Source organism: Abramis brama (genome assembly GCF_963993115.1).
Source record: "Abramis brama genome assembly, chromosome: 4".
Classification (NCBI taxonomy): Eukaryota; Metazoa; Chordata; class Actinopteri; order Cypriniformes; family Leuciscidae; genus Abramis; species Abramis brama.
In genome coordinates this window covers 40,324,681-40,347,083 of record NC_139966.1, presented here as the reverse complement: position 1 = coordinate 40,347,083, position 22,403 = coordinate 40,324,681, and the positions used below count along the sequence as shown (strand labels likewise).

General features: G+C 38.4%; 2 protein-coding genes across 5 annotated transcripts in view; both read right to left on the bottom strand.

The window, feature by feature from the left end:
• Positions 1-1,113: 1,113 nt before the first annotated feature.
• On the bottom strand, positions 1,114-12,791 carry nup107 (nucleoporin 107). The gene is made up of 26 exons (XM_084111077.1): positions 12,660-12,791; positions 12,029-12,114; positions 11,404-11,496; positions 10,789-10,898; positions 10,551-10,680; positions 10,355-10,458; positions 10,092-10,219; positions 9,530-9,578; positions 9,140-9,211; positions 8,964-9,052; positions 8,688-8,880; positions 7,203-7,293; positions 5,920-5,999; positions 5,333-5,392; positions 5,112-5,257; positions 4,979-5,027; positions 4,817-4,886; positions 4,613-4,728; positions 4,309-4,498; positions 3,371-3,483; positions 3,180-3,282; positions 2,481-2,641; positions 2,018-2,143; positions 1,791-1,904; positions 1,497-1,664; positions 1,114-1,321 (listed from the first exon to the last, which is right to left on the bottom strand). The coding sequence occupies exons 1-26, from the start codon at positions 12,665-12,667 to the stop codon at positions 1,214-1,216; spliced, it is 2,757 nt and encodes a 918-aa protein (XP_083967203.1). The 5' UTR covers positions 12,668-12,791; the 3' UTR covers positions 1,114-1,213.
• A 2,890-nt stretch (positions 12,792-15,681) lies between these two features.
• magi2a (membrane associated guanylate kinase, WW and PDZ domain containing 2a) overlaps positions 15,682-22,403 on the bottom strand; it is a 222,753-nt gene continuing 216,031 nt past the window's right edge. For 3 of the 4 annotated variants that reach the window (XM_084112369.1, XM_084112370.1, XM_084112371.1), the window contains one exon: positions 15,682-22,172. In XM_084112369.1, coding sequence (XP_083968495.1) covers positions 21,472-22,172 — 701 coding nt within the window. In that variant the 3' untranslated portion in view covers positions 15,682-21,471. The remainder of the gene's footprint in view (positions 22,173-22,403) is intronic. The other variant, XM_084112372.1, reaches the window with a different exon arrangement.

The following is a 22,403-nucleotide window of genomic DNA, read 5'->3' as shown; positions in this document are numbered from 1 at the left end:
TAAAATAGTGCAGGAATAACGAAAAAGCATTTTGGCCTAGCATGCCATTCTTTTTTTGTTAGCTTGTAACATAGCCTCAACATACACCCATACATTTTCAGGACTCGGAAATTAATTTTCGCATGAAAAAAGAAAAAAGAAGAAAAAATGGTTAGATATGAACTCAAAATTGCAAGTAAAAAAACACACTCAGAAACGTGAGATAAGAAGTCGCAACTATTGTCGACCTGCGTGGTGTGGAAACTGAACCGTAACGGAAGTCTGTGACGAGAAAGCACTTTAAACAGCTCACACGCTGACGCTGGTGTATTGTGTTTTGGGAAACTCACATAGATAGATGAAGATATGAGCTGTGTGAAGGTTTTAGGTCTTCCCTCAGATTTGTCGTCTGCTCGAGACAGTCGGTTCGGTTAAAGTTGACGGATGATGAAATCGCGTCTCGATTGGACGCTGTCGTGACAACCGTGAAAAGACTTTCCAACAATTTGCGTGTCGGTACCTTTTATTTACTTCACTCTCTGTCACTAACGTTATGCTCAGAAAAGGGCATTCAAGAAGTCACTAAAGTCGCGTGTCCCGTATTTTCTGTCAGCTGTTTATAATTAGAACTAACGATGCCCGAATCGCAAATAAATCATTTTACCGGTTCCTTTCAATTAACCGGTCTGAATCGGTTCAGTCTGAATGACTCGGACAGCTCACTGGCGTACTGAATCGTTTGGAGCGTTTTCTTACTTTTACTAGTTTAGATTAGTTGGTCAAAGTTTTTACTAAGACCTCGCTAAATTTGAGTATAGAAAACAAAATATCAATTCAAATGCAGTTAAGTTTTTATCTACAACGCATTGAAATCCAATTTGCTAAATTATATATATATTAATATTTGACATTGGAATGTTAAAAGCTTAAACAAAAATAAATGATAATTGGAAATAAAGATACAGATATATCAAAAAGCTCTTAAAAGCCAAATAGCACAGCATTGGATTGAAAACATACCAAGCTGTTTCTCTAGGACGATGAACTAATCATAAACCTGTTACTGTAGTGTACATATATATTTTTAAATAAATACTTTAAAAATCCAGTGTGACTCATAAAAAATACATCTGCTGCTAAACAATCAACCAATCTTTATTCAAATACAAAATTACAAAGCTCATTTTTTTCCCCAAACAGGACTGAGGATATAAACAGCATGAGAAAACAGTGTCTAGGGCTGAATCTCATATCCAAGTGGATCCAGGCCTTTATCCAGCAAGAGTAGAGAGGATTCCCTCATCTTCTGGAGAAACTTCTGTAGCTCCTCTTTAGAGAAAATCTGAGAGAAAGAAAGAGTTCAGATCATCACATAAACAGCTTCACTTCAAAACAACACTATTTACTTTCACTACTTATGGTAATTTAAAAAGACATTAAATCAATATTATCATATTGTCAAAACACTTTTCATGTCTACATTCACAATCATTCTGTAAAAGGTTTTGATGCCACACCTCATATAGTCTGTGTTGATCAGATGCGATGATGTCAGCCAGACGCAGACTCTCCTGGTGGCGTTCAGTGCGTTGCAGTACGGTTAACAGAAGGAACGACATCATGGGCAGACACAAACGCCGCAGCAGAGCCATTTGATGAGTTCGCTCAGAGTCTTCCTCTGCTTCCTGCAAAAGCACACTTTCAGCAAATCCTGAACATCCTACAATCTATATATTTAAGGTTATAAATGACCTCTGACCTGGCAGTTGTAATGTTCATCAAACCTGTAAATTAATAGAGAACCTCCTCACCTCTCTGACATCCACCATCCATCCCCCATCTACAAACAGCAGAACATTATAGATCCTCTCCTTCACATCCTCCGTCAGCGCTCCCAGACGCCCCTGCCAGTTCTCATACTCCATCTGGAGGAAGTGAAAAAGAAAACCCATTAAAGATCAAAGTTAGAAGTGTTCACCACAGAATAGCAGTCAGCACTGTGTGTGTGTGTGTGTGTGTGTGTATGTCCTGTTCTGACCTTATACTCTGCTTCTTTCATCTCATGGGCCACCTTCTCTGTAAACTTTGCTTGAGCAGGTGCTGTGGGTTTCACCGGAGGGCAGTTCATGTGCTTGAACCACTCATTAAATGCATCATGAGCTTCCTGCAGGGGTGGGAATAATTAAGATTCTTTAAAAATGTTTTTGATGTCCCTTATGCTCACCAAGGCTGCATTTTTTTTTATAGAAAAATACAGTAAAAACAGTAATATTGTGAAATATTATTACAAATTAAAATAACTTTTCTATTTTTATTTATTTTGAATGTCATTTATTCCTGTGATGACAAAGCTGAATTTTCAGCAGCCATTATTCCAGTCTTCAGCGTCATCATAAAAGATTTCTTTAAAAAATCTAAAAAAATCGTAACTATTCCAAACTTTAAAAACTGTATTTTATGTTCATTACAAATCAGTGTTGCACAAAGATGCTGCTTCTCACCAGATAGGCACGGATGCACAGATGTTCTCGAATAGCATTCTCCTCCTCGGCAGGAAGGGGCGTGTCCATGCCCTGCTCCTCCCACTGTCGGTAGATCTCCCGCATGGAATCTTCCGGCACTTTGGCAAAGACCATCTTAGCTGCATCGTGCTTCTTAGAAGCTACCACATTAGATGTGAATAAATAAAAGACAATGCTGTGAAATGAATCAAACCTAACAGACCAAAACTAAGACTAAACTAAGCTATAAACCCATTCTAATTATAGTGGTATAAACTAATGTATTTTCCGGAAAATAAGTCGCACCTGAATAGAAGTTGCATAGGGTCAAAATTGTATTGTTGAGAAAAAAAAAAAAAAGTTGCATCGCTGTATAAATCTAATTGAACTATTACTGTACATTCAGAAATGTTGTAAAATACCAGTAAATAAAACGAATCATCTATAAACATTATAAACACGTATTTTAGTTTCCTTAACTCCACAACAAATCCTTCAAATGTAATGGTATTAAGAACAGAAAAATAATTAAATATAAATATAAAATAAGCATAAATTATAGTGGCTTTCATTCTAAACAATACACATAAACGAAAATCAATTCTAAAATCAAAATATAAAATCAATTACAGAATATAAAATTATCAATTACAACTCAATTACATTTTAAATACAATAATTTAGCTGTAAAGGCCTCACCTAAGAACTTCCTCATGATGGCATTGCTTTGTTTAAGGGCTTCGGCTCGCTGGGCAGGATCAAACACCAGCCAGTCAATGACATCAATCTTCTGCCGATCCTCCTGTGGGAACAGATGAAGAGATTTGAGTTTATTCTATTGGTAATTGGATATAGTTTTCTCAATTAAAACAGTAACGGTTCATTTGTACCACTGTAGTTGCCGTATCCAGGGCAGGGGTCAAGTCATGGTGGGCAAACTCATCTGTGTCTCTCTCTCTGATGGTCTCTACTACTGTTTTTGTGATCGATGGCACGTCCAAACCTAAACACCACAAGGCATAATTTGTAATAAGTAATGAACAGTGATATACGTCAAGCGAACTCGAAGAACAAACTGGTGTGATGTCATTTCAAACAAAATCAGGCCAAAACGAAGTTAATTTAAAGATAATTTTGGGAGTTTGAAACAGCTTGTCAAAGCAAACCTTCCGGAAAAGTTTGCTCTGCCTGGCAAACACCTCTGAACTATCATTGATCCGTGGTGATGATGTAATAGGTAGGTGTGGCTCTGAGACTCCCGACTTCTTTGATGTGGAAAATTTCCTCTTTTGAGTCCGTCGAGGTCAAATGTCAGCGAGTGAAATACACTGGAGAGCTGCTTTATAGTAGAAATTGAAGTGTAATTCTAATAAAAAGCAACACTGATACTGTTTTTCATATTTAATACTGTAAAGCTGTTTGGTTTACACTTACAGTGATCTATTGTATAAAGTGCTATATACATAAAAGTGACGTGCGTTACTTGACTGGAGTGCCGAATTGCAGAGCTCGTGCAAACATCCACATCGCAATGATCAAATGTTTTCTTAACTGCCGTTTTCTTACCGCTGTCATTTTTGTGTGTTTATTTTGTTATCAAGAGGAAAGTGTGCAGCACATATTTACATATTCATCTAAACTGCTCTCTCAGCAGCGTGGGCGGAGTCAGAATGTTTGCTAACAGTATATCGCTGCAAACTTCTTTTTACCCCTAAACGTAGAACGAAAAAGAACTTAACAGTGATTTTATCGGGGCCTCGAGTCTGTCATTATCGCAAAAAAACCAACAACACACATTTCACCGTGATGCAAGACTCTTTGACCTCACCTGCTTGAGTTGCCAGGTCCAGACAGTGTTTGCGCTGCTCAGTCTCGGTGACTTCCTCCAGGAACTGAGCGTATTGTGAGACGGCCGAGTCAGAAGGAAGGTTACTGACGTAGAACGCAATGAGATCCACCTGCTTCTCCTTCACTAACAGAGAGATGTAGGCCTTCAGGGTATCTACACACACCTCCTCCTGACAAAGACAGATCAAACCAATGAGTTTAAATCAAACATTTGAACACTTTCTTGCTACAAAACATTTGCTAGCAATACGATCTAAAACTATACGCGTATGTGTGCGTCGTACCTTAAGCTGCATGCCCAAACTACGATAAAACAGGACTAAATGGGACATGAAGCGCAAGAGATGAGCTGGCAAAGATGTACTTCTTCCCAACCAATCACTGAACTCCTCCAGAAGACCTTTCAACACAAGTTTAGATAATACTTTTATTTTTCCATTGAAAAAGTAAAACTAAGATCCCTCTAAATATCTGTTCTCAAAGCATACCATCAAGATCTCCAAGAATGACAAACTTCTGAATCACATGGTAATGCTCCTTGGTTGCATCCAGAACTCTCTGTCAATATAAAACATTTGTGCAAGATCAGAAAAGAAACATTTCAATCTGTTTAGTCTGTAACAGATGAAACCTCATTCATTCATCCTCACTTTGGATTCTGTTGCTTGAAGCTCTTCAAAGACTTTCTCCAAAGTCCAACTGAAAAAGGCCACATGATAGAATCAATCAATTAAAAGGACATGAATTGTTATGATGTACATTAGAACGTGTTTAGAGTCGTACTTGGTCTCCAGGAACTCTCTGGGCAGCTCTTCCAGCTCCTCACTGCCCAGACCAGAAGAACAGATCTCCTGCTCAACCAGAGTGTCCACCATCACTCGGAAATAAGCCCAGACCGTGTCCTCCCACGACTCGCACACAGGTAACAGCTGCAGGACACATTCAAATAATGACTAAAACCAAGAGGAAAGAAATAGTGTAAAAATGGATAGACGACCATTTACCTGTTTGAGGTTTCCACTCAGTGCAGCATAGATGGCTCTTTCATATCTGTTGAACTGCTCCTGAAAAGGCAAAACAAAAGCAGAATCTAAATCAGAACGACAAACACAATTACTGAGACATTCACAGAAGAGGTCTATTAAATTTATAGACATTTCACCTAATTTAATGATCAATTTTTAATTGGTGAGACAGAGAGATCCAGAGAGTATCCAGACAGAGCAAAGGTTTTCAAACGTTTTAAAGCAAAGAACCCCTAAATATGATGTGTCTACTGTATAGTATACACAGTAGTAGGCAGCTACTGTATATTTTCATATATAAAAATATATTTATACTGTATAAGAATTAAGAGAATAAGAAAATAAGAAAAAATAATTGTCTTTTTAATTAAAATCAAATATATTTGTACAGCCCTTTTCACAATAAATATGCTTTCGAAACAGTTTTAATGTGTTACAAAATATATGTTAACATTGACAGCCCTAAAAATACATTTGCTATATTTAGTCGTTTTTTTTTTCCCCATCTCAAACTTCCTACTGACACTCTAGCACCCCCTTGTAGACCCCTGATGTAGTGTCCTCACCTCCTCTGCCATTCTCCAACAGCAAACCTTCCACACACTCCGATGAGGATTTCCCTCCACTGGCCGAAGCTCTCCACCTCCTGAACACACACAAATCAACCGGGTTCACTCCACCTGACCAATGAATGTCCATGTCTCGATTGTGATCAATGGATTTATTAATTTTTTAAAGAGACTGCATTCACAAAGTACAAAATATATACATTTATATTATAGTAATTACCATGCCTGATTACGGACTGTTTTACAAAATTGTAAAATTCCATGACAATTGCAGGGTGTCTAACACCGCACAAATTATGAATCATACTACAGTAATAACATGAATGGACACACATATAGTCATATTTAAAACAATTAATTAAAAGAAATTATTTCATAATTTCCTCACACTCTCTTAACACTGAGAATTAGAAGAATTGTAATGTGACGATCGGGTGCGAATATCTAAATCGGAGAAAATCAGAGGTTTGAGTGGGTGGGTGAATGATTTATATTAACAGCGAATTCGCTTGACGTTCCGCACAACACTAATTGACAGCTGTTGCCGGTCATGAGTCACGACTCACGTGAGCCACCTACTGGATCATGTGCAATCATTCTCCTAAATATTGCTTTTTACTTGACTATTTACATATGTGACCTTTAAGGAATCCAAAAGTAATCAGATTACATTACTTTTATACTGTTGTGCTTGGATTACGTTACGGTATTTGGCTAAAAGCCGCTGGCTAGTAACTGTTTTCTTCACTGAAGCATTGCGTTTAATGAGCTACCAAAATATTTAAACAAAAAACTCAATATTTTGAGTCCAATTATTTGCTTATGTTCGGAGCAGCTATTTAAGATGGATAATGTACATCAAGGTTGATGGTTGTTATTGCAAAATAAACCCCTTCAGGGTGATAAAAGACCCCTCCACGTCACGGTCCTGATCACCCTGTCAAGGTTTATTCTGCGATAACAACAGGCTGGACGTACATTATCCCTTACTTATCATATAAAGCAATCATGATTGAAATACTTGTGTTTTATATACTTATAAAATACTTATACATATAATACTTGAGGGACAGAAATTTCTCAGGTTTTATTATAAATATCTTCATTTGCGTTTTGAAGATTAATGAAAGTCTTATGGATTCCATGGGTTTGGAATGACATGAAGGTGAGTAAATGATGACAGACAGTTAATTTTAGGATGAACTATCCCTTGAAGTCCTATTAAACATAAAAGGGTAATATGTAGTTAAATGTTGGTAAGTAGGTGCATGTGTGTTGACCTCCGTTGATGTTGGGGTCATGGTACAGTTTCCAGCCTTCCAGAGTGGCAGCACGCCAGGCCTGACCACAGCGCTTACACAGCCTCTGAGCCTACACACACACACACACACACACACACACACACACACACACACACACACACTGTCAGATCAGAATGTCCAGGCTTGTCTGCAGTCACCACAGAATCTTAAATGTCAGATATTTCTCTCAAAGCTCAAAAATGTATTAGTTTCTTAATATTTGTCATGTCATATATTCAGGGTGACTCAAGATAAGACCTCCTCTCGATCTGTGGCTGATATGACACTTTTCTTTGCTTATTCAGCCGTTATGCACCACTGAAATGAATCCAAAAACTAACACTGAATGCATTGGACATTAAGGTGATAGTGTTTGCTTTCAGGAGTGGCAATATATTTGCCAATTTACACACAATAAAACTGTTCCTAATACACACAATTCTCAAAATAAAATCATAGGTGGTTTGGTCACACTTAACAAATAAATAGTAAGTAATATTAATTAACATGTGGTTACTATAGGTTTAGGTTTATGCATTGTTTTCTGTTATTACTATTAGGGCTGTGACAGTGGCAGTTTTTTACCTTTAGTAATGGACCAACCACCAGCGGTGACGCGGTGGTTGGGAGGTGTTTTTTTAATATATATATGGACATATACATATGAAATCACCCGCGTGTGTGAAACATGGTTTACAAATAAACTTGGCACGCCTTACCAAGTATAATAACAAGCACAAACGGTTTTAAAACGAATTTGACGTGCAAGTAAAAAGGTAGGCTATCTTTCCTACAGCGTTTTTCTACTTTACCACAGTAAAGAATGCGAATATAACAGGCCTACTTTAAAGCGAACTAAAGGAAGACACGTTTATAGTCCCCTGCGAAAATGCATGAGACGTGAGTGAAGATTTGGGAAAAGAAACGAGATTCCATGTCCAGTGGAATAATTAATGGAATATTGTTAAATTCGCTGATAATCGGGTGACCAGATCGCAAAACATAATACAAAGCCGACAAAGCTTAAATTTATGGGCTCACGCACAACTCTCTCATTCGTCACGAATTAATTGCTAACCTATAATTTATTTTGTAATCAAAGCTTTGTGTTTCACTCCTGTCATAATATTAATGTAAAACAGCATTCACATACACAAAAAAAAGTGTTTTGGCGGACCACTGCCAGTGCTACTCAGTGGTGCGGTTGTCAAGTTTACCGGCACAGCCCTAATTACTATAGTAACTATATATATATATATATATATATATATATATATATATATATATATATATATATATGAATGAATGACACAGGATGATTCACATATATAAAAATAAAGTGTTACCAAAAGTTTTTTCAGTTTTGAAACAAATGTACTGTTTGAGACAAAACCAAAATATTTCAAATGTGTCAAAATAAAAATGACAAAACAACACAGAATCCACATCAGACAACACACACACCTCATCAGTCATGCCAGCTCGTATGAGACTGAAGAGGTTTTTGAGCAGGCGAGAGTCGTCCTCTCGGTCCAGGTCTGCCAGTGGTCTCTTCTGTCTGATGGGAGCATCAGGATCCAGTTCTGTGACCAACGGCCTGCTGTAACCACCGCTGGACTGATTCCTCCTCAGCTTCAGGGTATGGAGAGTGTTTTCCCTACACATGAACAATCCACCATAAATGATTTACCAGATTCAATTTTATTCTGAAATCTGAGATATCTGTTAAGTATTACTTACCAGTACACAGATTTGGCATAGTATTCAATGTTATCAGAGAAGTCTCCTATCTCATCTTTGGCTATACTCTCCAACCAATCCACCACGAGCTAAATAAACACACACACACACCAGATACTCAGGAGTTTTTCCAACACAGAAAGCCTCAGAATGGGTGTAAATGGATGCATGCGTACCTGGCTCTGTCGCACCATACTGTCCTTTTGGAAGAACTGCTCCATTACTGCCTTCTCACTCTCACTGGGCATCTCCAGAGAAAATACAACCACAAGTTCACATGCAGTGGCCCCCAAAAATATCAATGCTTAAGTCACAATTAATGTGTGAATGTCACTGCATTGGATACAAATATCACAAAGAAAGTTTCTCCGCACATTTTGTCTTCATTTTTGACAGTATATCATTGTTTAATCATTTAAAACCTTTAAAAAGGGCTTGTGCTATCATAAAGTTTAATATTTTGTAATATAATGCAATGACACATTCATTTTTAAGTGTGGCTCCTAACACCTTTTGGCGCTATACACATCCAGTAGGCCAGTCCAGTGAAACACACAAGCACTTACAGTTATATCCATCATGATGTCTTCTTCTAAAACTGTCTGGACTCTGTCTCTGTGTTTAAGAGAGTTACAATATGTAAGCAAGCAAGTAATACTTTTATTCACATAAACATTATCATTCAATAGTTTCTGGGTCGGTTCGATTTTTTTTTGTTCTCGAAAGACGACTAACGTTCACCAAGGTGGCATTTATTTGATCAAAAATACAGTAAATCATTTTTTTTAATAATTATTTTCTATTTTAAAGTGTAATTTATTTCTGTAATGGCAAAGCTGAATTTTCAGCGTCATTACTCCAGTCTTCAGTGTCACATGATCCTTCAGAAATCATTTGAATATGCTGATTTGCGGCTCAAAAAAACATTTCTTATTATTATTATCAATGTTGGAAACAGAAAGTTCAAAAGTACAGCATTTATTAGAAATTTTAAAAAAGTTGTCAGATTATAAATGTATTTACTGCTGCCTTTGATCAATTTAATGCATCGTTGCTAAATAAAAATATTACTCGAAAAAAAGGTACTCACGTCAACGGTAGTGCAAGTCATGTTTCAGTGTGTTGTACCTGTATAAGGAGGTGATGAGTCTCCAGGTCACCATCTCTTGCTGCAGCAACCAGGTAATGCTGACCGTCTTGGAAGATTTCTGCTGACCAGGGGCCGAACGGAGAACCAATTTCTGCAACATACTGACCTACAATACAGGTGGAGTCTCAGTAAGGAGTTTTGTTTTCAGCTTGCCATGCCAACATTTAATAATTTTTTTTATTGTTTATAGAAATTATGAATAATTTTAAAAGTCCCTGTCTATGCACTTCTAGTTTTGTACCTTGTCCTGACAGAGAGCCTCGTAGTCCTCTAACAGATCAAACACGGCTGTGGATGCATGACGCAAATATGACTGCAGAAATTCAGGAAACAAACTGAGAGACGCTGGGAGAAAAAAGGGAGGGAGAGTGAGGTGTAAATCAACTTATTTAAATAAATGAATCATTGAATTTGTGACGAGTTTTATGAATATTTACCAGCCTCCCCGGGATCATCTTCCTTAAGCATGATAGCGCTCATGTTGACATCTTCAGTAAAGCTGGTGTCCACCATCCCAGACAGAGGAGACGGGTAAAGACTGTTTGTCCAATCACTGTCATCCAAGTTCTGAAGTGTTAACAAATAAGAACAAGGCAAAAGAGTTACCACTGAAATCATACAAGCAAAATATATGAGGCCAGGATGAACAAAGGCTGCTGAATTGTGGTCACTCACCATGCTCAGACTGCCTTTGGTACGGGGTGTGTTAAAGTAGCGAGGAGTTCTGCTTCCTGTCCCGAGGATGGCTGACACATCTGGGTTCCTGAGGGCACTTCTTGGGGTGTCTGCAAATGATATAAAAAACATCTGCACATCAATACAGATCATTCTTCACAAACATAACACTTGGAAGAGAACAGTAAACAGACTTTGGGGGAAAAAATACAGCAAGATGAAAAAAATACCAACTTTTCAGAATGCCACAAGTGCACCGCAGGTCATGTGACAAGAACCAACCAATCAGCTTCACCCGTGTTTACTACGTGCTTGAAGGACGGGGTTTTCTATTCTCCATAAATCTAGTAGCAGAGCTACTGAAAGGGATTTTCGGTGCAGGAAATCCATTTATCCTTTGCTGAAAATTTTGTGTCATGTAGAGCGCAGCTCATGGTTGCTAAGCAATGGCAGACACCACGGAAGCACTTTGGAAAGAAGAAGGAGAAAGCGGCACAGCCGGAGTTTTCCACGCTTTTTTAAACGCGACGTGAAAGTCCCCTAACATTCGATTCTGATTGGAAGCTCACAACTCTTTTACTGTGGTGCTGTATAGTGTAAACTGGGTTTACTCACATGTCTGTTTATGGAGAGATCCAGGTGTTTGGCGCAGTAGGGGTCTAGCAGGGGTAGTGCTGGTGCCAGGAGTTTCATCCTGTGCCAGTGGGACTGAACACACCATCAAGGAAAAAAAAAAACTTCCTACATGTTTAGAACCAGAGCATATAAGTGGGCAGTCATGGCGTAATGTTAGACAGTCAGACTGTCTTCTCTCTGATTCTCAATACCATCAGGAAATGACTTGAGGTTCCCTTGAGCAGGGCACCTAACCCCCAATCGGTCCCCGGACGCCGCAGTGAATGGCTGCTCACTGCTGTGTGTGTGTGTGCTCACTACTCACTGCTCCTAATGTGTGTGCATTAACCTGGATGGGTTAAATGCAGAGGACAAATACAGAGTATGGTTCACACATGTCACTTATAAAGGAGATATGAATAGTGCTCAACATTATGTCTGTTCATAAAGTGTCTGACCATTGTACTATCATATGACAACAAAACTCTAATTTCTTGATGTCTTCTGGCAACATTAGCAATTCTGTGAAGCTGCTTTGAAACAATAAATAGTATTGCATTCAATTACTATTGTAAAATCACTATATAAATAAATGATTTCTGGTATTTGATCTCAGTAAGGATACATGCAACTTTTTTGTGTGAACTCTTTCTGCGGGCAGCCCGGGTCACCTCAGTGTCCCGAACCGCTGGACTCAACCAGGTCTGATTCCTGCACAGGATAGAAACAGAGACACTTTAATTACATGTAATAGATTATAACATGTCACTATGCATAGAGTTGTTGTGTTGCATTATGTCACGTGCACACAAATACAGTTAAACGCAGATTTGTTTAAAACCAATCATACAAAACAGATCTAAAATGACTTCACCAAACATAATAAAACCTCAAACTTCAAGTAAAACATAATCAAATAGCAAATACAGCTAACAATTTGTTATGAAAGTGTCAAAACAAAAAATAACTACAACCACTATTATTATTTTGCCTAACGTAAAGCTTTGAGGTTCGAAATGCTTTGTTTACATACAAATAACATTACACAGGTTTACTTGTAAAAAACAATAGATAATAAAACGATACTATTTTCTTTTCTGTCATGTGTGTCATGAGTGTTTACAATGCAAATGACATGTGGAGTCGTTCTCACAACAATAATTAACATTGGGGTAACACACGAACCAGATATAGTAGCCAAAATAATCAGATAACATTTATACACGGATAATGTCATAGTAAAATGTAATATTTACCACTCCATAATGTCTTAAGTTCACGATTGCTAGCTAATGATGCTAGCGCACTTGATTTTGCGCCTTCACTTCTGAGGTTTGTTCTTCTTCTGAGCAGCGCATGTTATTGCACTCATCACACTGCCACCTACTGGAGCGGATGAATGAGTATTACACATTTATCACCGCCTGTCAGGTACTGCCACCTACTGGCCTCAGAAGGAATTACATGCATAGCAATGTGTCTTTCTATTTGTTCAATTAAATCACGTAATCTTTTGAAATGTATAGCCTATTGCAACATTTAATCCTGATTATATTGCATTAAGATTGGTCTCTCTTTTCAAAAATATCTTCACCCTAATCCAATCCAATATGTATCCATTACATTAGTGGCACATGACACGTATGATGGGATTATTTTTTAATTTATAAAATACATTGAAATGTCACGTCTCATAAGTGGTATTCGGTGGCTATTTAACGGATTCTCCGTACAAATGTCACGTAGTTATTAATGCCTCTATTAATGTCAAGTAATTATTTCTCGAATTAGTAGCCTACACTTATAAGTATGACCGGGGCTAGTTGTCACACTAACTCATAATTCAGTTGCAAGGTCAATTTCTGACACATACCTTAAAGACTTGGCTACAAAACAACCGAACAGCACTGTTACAGTATATTCCACTGACCCAATAACAAAGCATGTCCGGTTCAATTTCAAGGTTGTGAGAGGATTTTTCTGTAGAAGAAAGCAAGGACTCTTCTGTGTAGGCTTATCTAAAACTTGAAAAGGAAGCAGAGCCATTCAACATGACACAACAAAACAATGTCTCAAACAGAAAGAATTGCGAGTTTGCAAACACAGCGCAGTTCCACCAGAATGCTGTTGTGAGATCTAAAGCAGTCTGTTTCACCATTTACTGATGTTACGCATATCATAAACCTGCAATAATGAAACATGTTAAATTATATATATATATATATATATATATATATATATATATATATATATATATATATATATATATATATATATATATATATATATATATATATAGCCTACTTTATGCACTTAATCTCACTTTATTAATCAATGTCCTTGCCACTGACGTTCATGATCATTCTTATTAGAATGGTTTGATGAACTATTCTAACTAGCAAAAATGTTTTTAGACAAACATCACGTTTCTTTTTTGTTTTTATTGCTTAAGTAAGAGGCTGCATCCGAAATAGAATACTTCCATACTATATAGTAAGTGAAAAACAGTATGTGACAAAAGAAGTATGTCCGAATTCACAGTAGCCTACTCATAAAAGCGTAGGCAAAAAGTACCCGGATGATCTACTACTTCTGGCGAGATTCTGAAGTGTGCATATGATCAGAGAATGTCTAATAAGGGGAGAAGTTCCACTCTACTTCCGGCTTCTGAACTGGTTTCAGTTCCACTCTGGTTCCATATGAGGGCGCTCACAGGACGAGTGCAGAATGAATAGAGGTCTATGGCGCTATACCTCTCAAAATCCACTTTTCTCAGGATATCATTTTTTGTCTAGTAATTTGAATGTTGTATTCGAAAGGAGATGCAAAGAAATCACACATTGCGGGGTGTTAGATTTTTTAGAGTCACTTATTTGCTTTAAAAAGTCTTTTAAAGTCTGTCAATGACGTCATACACATCGTACGACCAGAGATACTGCTTTACGGCAATCCTTCAGTCACTATGGTGCTTTCGTGCTCTGCACTTTCTTTTCACTCGAGGCATCGACAACACAGCTGACACAGGTAAATACACGTGCTAGAAGAGTTTTTGTTTTGTTTGTTTCTGGTCCCGCTTCGGATGCCACGATGCCATCAAGCGGTATCTCTGGTCGTAATCAGTCCTTCACTGACCAATCAGCGTTCATTAGCAGAATGCTAGCGTGTTATGGGCAACAACAACTCAACCTGTACGAAATCGAAAGGACATAAGTACTCGTTCATTCAACTTTCGACCTATAACCCATGTTGAACTTGCAAAACCTACAATCAAATCTGAGATTTCTCAACGGCAATCGGGTGAAAGAGACAAATTTAGCCGTCTAGCTCCATAGACTCCCATTCATTTTGCACTCATGGGCGATCGCCCCCAGTGGAACTCTGGTGGAACTACAACCAAAATTCGGTACAATAAGACTTAATAGGGAGTGGGCAGGCTCTCCGTAGACGGGCTCTGATATGATCCCTTTACTATCCCATGAGGCCACGAGAGAGGATTTGTGAATGGCAGTGAAGCGACGCAACTGATGCTGTAGGTCACGTGATAATGGCAGCAGCAAGGCGAATGTAGTACATCCGGATTATATTCGTACTACACACACTCATACTATATACTATAGAACGTGTTTTTTTGTAGCAGTCGTGAAGTAAATACTTATTCGCAGCCAGAGTGTTGAACTTTCTTCTCCTGTATCCTCCTATTCTTCTGTAATCAGAATGGCAGCACAGAAGAAAGGTTTGTTTGAGCTGCGCCTTCTACTGTACAAACGTGAATTTGCATTTCCTTCAGCACGAGGCTTATTCATTTCACTTGTGGTGTGAAAGGGCCTTTGCATTTGCCAAAAAATAGAACTTTATTTTTATTTTTATTATAAAACAAAAAAGCAAGCCAAGCCCAGGTAAGATAAATGAATGCAAAAGTAACGTAACACATTACTTTCCAAAAGAAGTAACTAACACAATTAGTTACTTTTTTTAGGGACCATCACAATATTGCAACTGTAATTGTTTTTGAAAGTAACTTTGCTCGACACTGCATGTGACTGAAGACTGAATGTTATCACACACACAAACACACACACACACACACACACACACACACACACACACACACACACACACACACACACACACCTACCTGAGGTAATTTGATGTACACGTTCTTCAAGCTACTTCTGCACCTGGAAATCTGACACCATAATTTTCACGCATAAATGACAAAGAACAAAGATAAATATCATGTAGTCTTTTGCAAATTGACCAAAGTTCAACTTGTGGAGTTACTTTTTGTTTATTTTAATAAACATGTAATTATGTCACCGCTACGTCTCCTTTCGCATAAAGACCGTTTAACCATTTCTGGTTACATAATCACAAGTTGTGCAGCAGGAAATCAGTGCAGAGGAGACCGACAATTAAGTAAAACACTCACAAAACACTTGCATTTTACTTGAATACTTTACACCATGTCAAGGTTTTATTTGACAGTATTTCAGTAAATATCATACAGTAAACAAGAGCTCTGCAAAAGTAAGTATATATCCATTGAGTTGCATTTCATAAAAATAGTAGCTCACTTACAGTTTTTGTGACTAGGTCATAGTACATAGTGTCATATTTATCATGTTTATCTGTACAGGGTAAACCGCACTGTTTTTTAAAAGTTCTACACAGTGATACAGAGCCCCTTTAGGGCATTGCGTTGCCACCATCGCTCCACCGATAAATCATCTCATTTTAAATCACATTATTTATCAGGTTGAATCATTTTAGTATAGTCTCTTCAGCATTTGGCAAACTCGAGCCAAATTAAATGGAAAAGCAGTGCCAAAGCACTGACACTATTCTCTCTCTTATTAAACAAACTTGCCACTCTACAAAATGAAAACCCTAAGGCCAGACACATTGTCTAAACAAGTACATGAATGCAAATGCAAATACGCAAGCCAATCACACTGTTTCTTGTTGTTGTGTTCTAAAATGTGTTAGAATGCAATTCATAACATGACACGTTCTTAACGCGGCATTAGCATACATTAGTGTCAGTTTTCTCTTTAAGGTCAACTTTTGACGCTAAAGTTTGAAGTTCATTTGACGTGATTAGCTAGCTAACTGAATAAAGGTGGAGTCATTAAATTTTCATGGGCAAAAAAGCTTCATAATCTTCTATCGTAATTAATGTCACTTTCAAAACAAGTAGCTAGTCAACACAGTGAACGCACATGACCAACTTGATTAAACCGGTTGGAGAAATTCCAGATTGTGTGGATTTCTATTGAAATGACTGGATTTCACCCACAAAAATGTGAAAGCAAAGGTAATTGTGACCGCACCTTTACAACACATTGTTCAATACTACAGACATTTCAAGGTAAATATGTCGCCCACTTGAGTACAGAGGTTTGTTAGCATTTGAATGCTAATGACGTATGCTTGTAGCCAAACAGCTAACATTAGTTATTTAGCATTTGCATACTTGCGTAGAGTATGTTTCTGGCCTTAAGATCCCTTGATCCTAATTCGTTCAACTCCAATAATTTTGTACTTTAAACCAAGCTCCTGTCTAACACTATGGAGAGACATCAAAGCGATCCAGCTCATTCTTATGCACACATGATCTTTGCTGGTACTCTATGGAAAATGCATTTTCTTTGACAGTGTCTGTCTGGGATTTCTAAGGTTGTATCACTCAGAAATGAATAGCCACTTTTGGAGTGCTTCAATTAATTCGTCTTTATCCGAGAAATATTAGCACTATCTTGTAATGAATAGATCATTGTCGGCTCTCCTTGTCATCTACAACCGTTTTCAAAGAGCATCAGTAGAATCAGTCATCGCTTTATTTCTGTGGGAGATGAACATAATAGAGACGATATTATGACAATGGATAGAACGGACGAGGTCTTGTCCGCGGTCCTTCACACAGGAACCGGAGTTGACATATAGGCCTATATAATTATAAAAATTAACAAAATGATTAAAGAAGAGAGTAATTGTAACATTTTTTGACATTTTTTGCAGGAAAAATACACAATGAAGCACCATTTGGGGTCTTGATGTGTTTGTTCTTTTTTTTTTTTTTTTGTGAAGTGTAATTTCTGTGTCATTTTTGGTCATAAAATCAGTTGAACTATGAAGACACTCCCTCAAAATCATGCAATTGGCTGTGCAAGGCTATTTTGTCAGCCCAGCTTTGCAGTTCTGTTTGATGCCACTAGTTGCACAGAAATTACCCATTTCACCTTCAAGTAATACTGAAATGGTGTATTTATTAATTACAGTTACATTAATGGGAATGTAATTCACAAAAATGTAAATTATGAAAGAAAATTCAAATACACTGCAGGATAAGGATGTATACTGAGGCCCAGGTGTAACCTAAAGTTTGTTCGGTTTCAATTCAACATTCCTGCTGATTACATTTTAAGAATTAAGAGCTCTTTCACATGACTCACATCAACGTTCCCCAATCCATCTAAATTATATGGAGCAAAGCATCAATATAGAGTATTAAAGGATTAGTTCACCCAAAAATGAAAATGATCCCATAATTTACTCACCCTCAAACCATCCTAGGTGTATATGACTTTCTTTCAGCCAAAAACAATCAAAATTATATTAAAAAATATCCTGGCTCTTCCAGGCTTTATAATGGGAGTGAATAGTAACTGAGGTTTTGAAGCGATGTGTTTTTGTAGAAAAAATATCCATATTTATAACTTTATAAATTATAATCACTGGCTTCCGGTAACAGCCGTATGCGAGTCTAGTTCCGGTGGAAGAGTGACCTCTGACCCGATATATGACGTAGGATGTAGGATTAGTGTAAGCATAGTAGACGTGTACTCAAGCTCTCTTTAAAATTCTCTTTTTAGACTTGTAATTCCTGACCGGTGTTTTGTTTTGCTCCATCCTCTGTGCTTCCGCATTCGCTTCGCTTCAGAAGGTCTTTATTAACCCCCTGGAGCCGTATGGATTACTTTTATGATGGATGGATGTACTTTTTTCGGGAGCATGTCTATGTTCCCACAGCCCTATGTTCCCACAAATGGCCTACCCCTGACCCCACCCCTAAACCTACCCGCAACTGGGGTTTAGACAATGTTCCCACAAATGGCCTACCCCTGACCCCACCCCTAAACCTACCCGTAACTGGGGTTTAGACAAATCGTAAAAAAAAAAATTCGTAGAAATGTGGGAACATAGGGTCGTGGGAACATAGGGCTGTGGGAACATAGGGCTGACCCCCTTTTTTCGGCTTTAAAATCTCAGGCGCTACTCACTCCCATTATAAAGCTTGGAAGAGCCAGGATATTTTTTAATAAAACTCCGATTGTGTTTGGCTGAAAGAAGAAGTCATACACACCAAGGATGTCTTGAGGGTGAGTAAATTACAAAATAATTTTTTTTTTTTTTGGGTGAACTAACCCTTTAAGTCCCATTCACAGCAAGAACTAAAAACTATAACAATCATAACTATGCTAGCGTTCACACCAACGCACGATAACGTTTATTATAAGCGCACACTACAGTTTTATCGTCCGCTGCTTTAAATTGCTTGAACTCTTTAAATTCAGGTGGATTCTGATTGGCTGTCAATGTTTTTAGCATTCATCAGCTGGAGAGAATTTTATTTATTTTTTTCTGAAAGCAATTCCAATGATATTGCTCCTCTCTTGTTACAGTTTTGATGTGGACTTCCCTATTCTCATAGAATTATAAGAATTATTAAGACTTTATAAGTCTAGTTATCGTTCTTGGTGCGTACAGGCCTTTAGCCACCATGCCGTGTTACATGCAGATGTATAACATAACACTCAAAGTTCAAACTATTTCAACTTTGACCTCATTTACTGTAAATTTTTCAAAGCGCAGCCAAAGAAACCCTAAAAAAAATTCCAATGGCTGAGACCTTTTAATGGATTCTTTGTGTTTTCAGTTAGCCTTCACTTAGCAAGATAACATCTTAGCTTACTAGCTAAGCTAGTAGAGATTGAGAGACTGTGTGTATTTAGATACATGAAGCTGCAGTATCCCCAACGCAGTGTTGAAGGTGGGTGATGACATTCGGAAAAAAACAATGCATGACAGAAAAGCGTACATTACCTCTTTCATTTGTTTTCACAATTTGCTATTGGCAAGTAAAAATCAATTTGTGAATCATGTGAAAGAGACTTACCATCACACAATATTTTATATAGGCAATATGTTAAGCAAATCTTCATAGCAGGATTTTGGGAATTCATTTCCTCAGAAATATTCAATGAATATCATGGATGCACAGCATTTCCTCTTAACAGTACTGTATTCTATATATATATATGTCTATTTAAAGACAAAGTGCTCAACAAACATTTGAACTCCTGTCAGAGATATCATTAATAAATATCTGCACTTCTCTTAGAAGACTGCCAACTCTATATCTATCTATGTACGAAAATAGCTTTCAATTTTATATATATATACTGTGAACATAAACCAGCCTCTCAGTTGATTCAGACACCAATCAGCATTCAGAGATAGGGATGCAACGACATACTCATTCAGTTTAACAGAACAATAGTCAAATTAATTTATAGCTACGTTTTTTTTTTTGTCTTGATGTCGTTGCCTAGGATTCGGGGTTCAAATAAAGCATCAAGTGGTCGGCATAAGGCAGGTGTGTCCAATCCTGCTCTTGGAGGGCCAATGTACTGAATAGTTTATCTCAAAACCTTCCCCAAAACACTTACCTGGACATTTCTAGTAATTCTGAAGTCCTTGATTAGCTGGTCAGGTGTGTTTAATTAGGATTGGAGTTAAACTTAGTGGCCCTCCAGGATTGGACACCCCTGGCATAAGGCACTCTGCCCTAATCAAAACCTTTCTATATTTCATCGAAACCATCTTGGGATCCTTCAAATTGCTTTGTTCATGTAGACAAGCAAAGAGAGAATAGACTGAACTAGTGATGACAGAGTCAAGAGAAGGTCAAAGCCCACTGGCTCCTTCAGAAATTAACAGAGCAGCTGAGCAATCAGTGGTCTCAAAGGGTGCTCACACTGATAGCAATTTTCAGCAACTGCAAGTCATTAATCATCAGTGAGGGTTGGCGATTTTAAGTGACACAAGCGACTGTTGCGATCTTGAACTGGAGGTGGCAACTACCAATGTCAGTGTAGACAGTGTAGGTCATGTGATCGGTTTCCTTTTACAGTTCGATGAGTTGAGTAGGAACACCTACTAGCAACCACTTGAGTTTAAATCGCTGTCAGTGGGAACGCACCTTAGAGTGGAGTAGGAATGAATTCTAGATTACACTCTTCTAACTTACACCATGTATGATGTCAATACTCAAGTATGGGGTCACAATGGTGTATAAAGACCATATTTACAATATGTCTCACATATATGTAGTCATATAATATATCTATTTCTATATTCATTTTACCAACCCTATACAGACTTCTGCAGGTCAGTCTTTAAGGCAGAGTTCCATAGTCGAGTGTCCGCTCATATAGAATCTTTTTAATCATATTCATTCTTCAAATACACAAAAACTGTATGTCAGGTAACTCCTTCAGTATTCTTCATTTTTTATGAAAGTGTATAAAAATTGCTGTAGCCACCAGTGGTGGTTTAGAGTCAGTAAGTGGTTTTCTATGCATGTACATCTCTGAGTCTTGAGTGCTTTTCCCCAACAGTTCAAACCAGTCCGGGTTTCTTTTAGCACGCTACATGCATCACTCATTCTACCGTGGTTCAATTTTTGGAGTGAATGCTTCCAGTTCTTAAGGTGGTGGGTGTCATATCTGTTAAAATAACTTAGAATAAAATATAAATAAAAAATGCTCTGTCTAGAAATGCATGGAAAGATCTTTAGTGAGGATTGTGGGAGGGTGGTACCTATAGTCAATTTTAAAACAGATCTCTACTAAGTAGAGCAAGCCTGTGAAAAGCAATCAAGCAGAGCCCAAGCCCAGCTAGTCCCAAAAAAAGGCAGATCATGGCCTAGTGCTGGTCCAAGAGTTGGCTGAAAGAAGTAAAAGCCAAAGTAAGGTCTAAACTTGGGCCTGAGATTGGGGTGAGATGTTATCTGCTGATGGTGGAGGTGGCTGAGCGTAGGGTACTGGGTAGCTTGTCCGTACCAGGGATCTTCCAGGGCCCAGGGGATACCGTGGCCTTCCTGCCGGATGCACTGCTGCTGGTCTTGGAGTTGTGGCTGGGACGACTCTCTTGGCTCATTTGCCCTTTCTCTGGTTCCTTTGGTAGGGCTTTGAATGGCACCAGAGCTCCTTGTTGGTTGTTGCTACCATCTAGGCATCCGTTTCCCCCATTCATATTGGTGTCAGTTGGGGAAGTTTTGGGCGAGTCTCGCTTTCGAGATGGCGTGTTGCTCCGTTCCCTCCTGCGTTCCTTGGACTTCGCCCGGCTGCTTTTGTGGGATTTGGGCTCTCCCGCAAGTTCATCAAGATATTGTTGCTGAACCTTCCCTCCACTAGAGCGACGGTTGGTCCTGCTACCCTCCCTCTGCTTGGTCCCACCCCCAACTCCACCTGCCATGGCTGACCTCTTCCCCACACTGGCCTGCTCCAGAGCCCTACTCTCTGGGCCTCTAGGACCCTGGGAACAGTCTGGACCTGCTGCTTCCAAGGACAATGTATGAGGTGGGTCAGTGGGTGGGTTCACATGAGAAGAAGCTGATGGATTAGATAAGCTGTCGAGGGGTGGTGCTACTTCCGACAGACTTGGGGAGGCTGTAGTGTGAGCATCCCAGGGGGCGGGACTATCTGCTGGGGAAAAATGCAAACAGTTACATCCAAAGAAAGAAGCACAAACTTAAACACACTCACACACCAGAATAAAAAACAACAACAGTGGAAGCAAAGCTAACACTGGCAAAGAAGCACTAACTAGTCAACATGAACCACACAAATCGCATGATCAAATCGCATGACAAAACAAGTTCAGGGCAAACCCCAATTTCATTTCGCAACTCAATCACACAGTCACCTGTCAAGAAA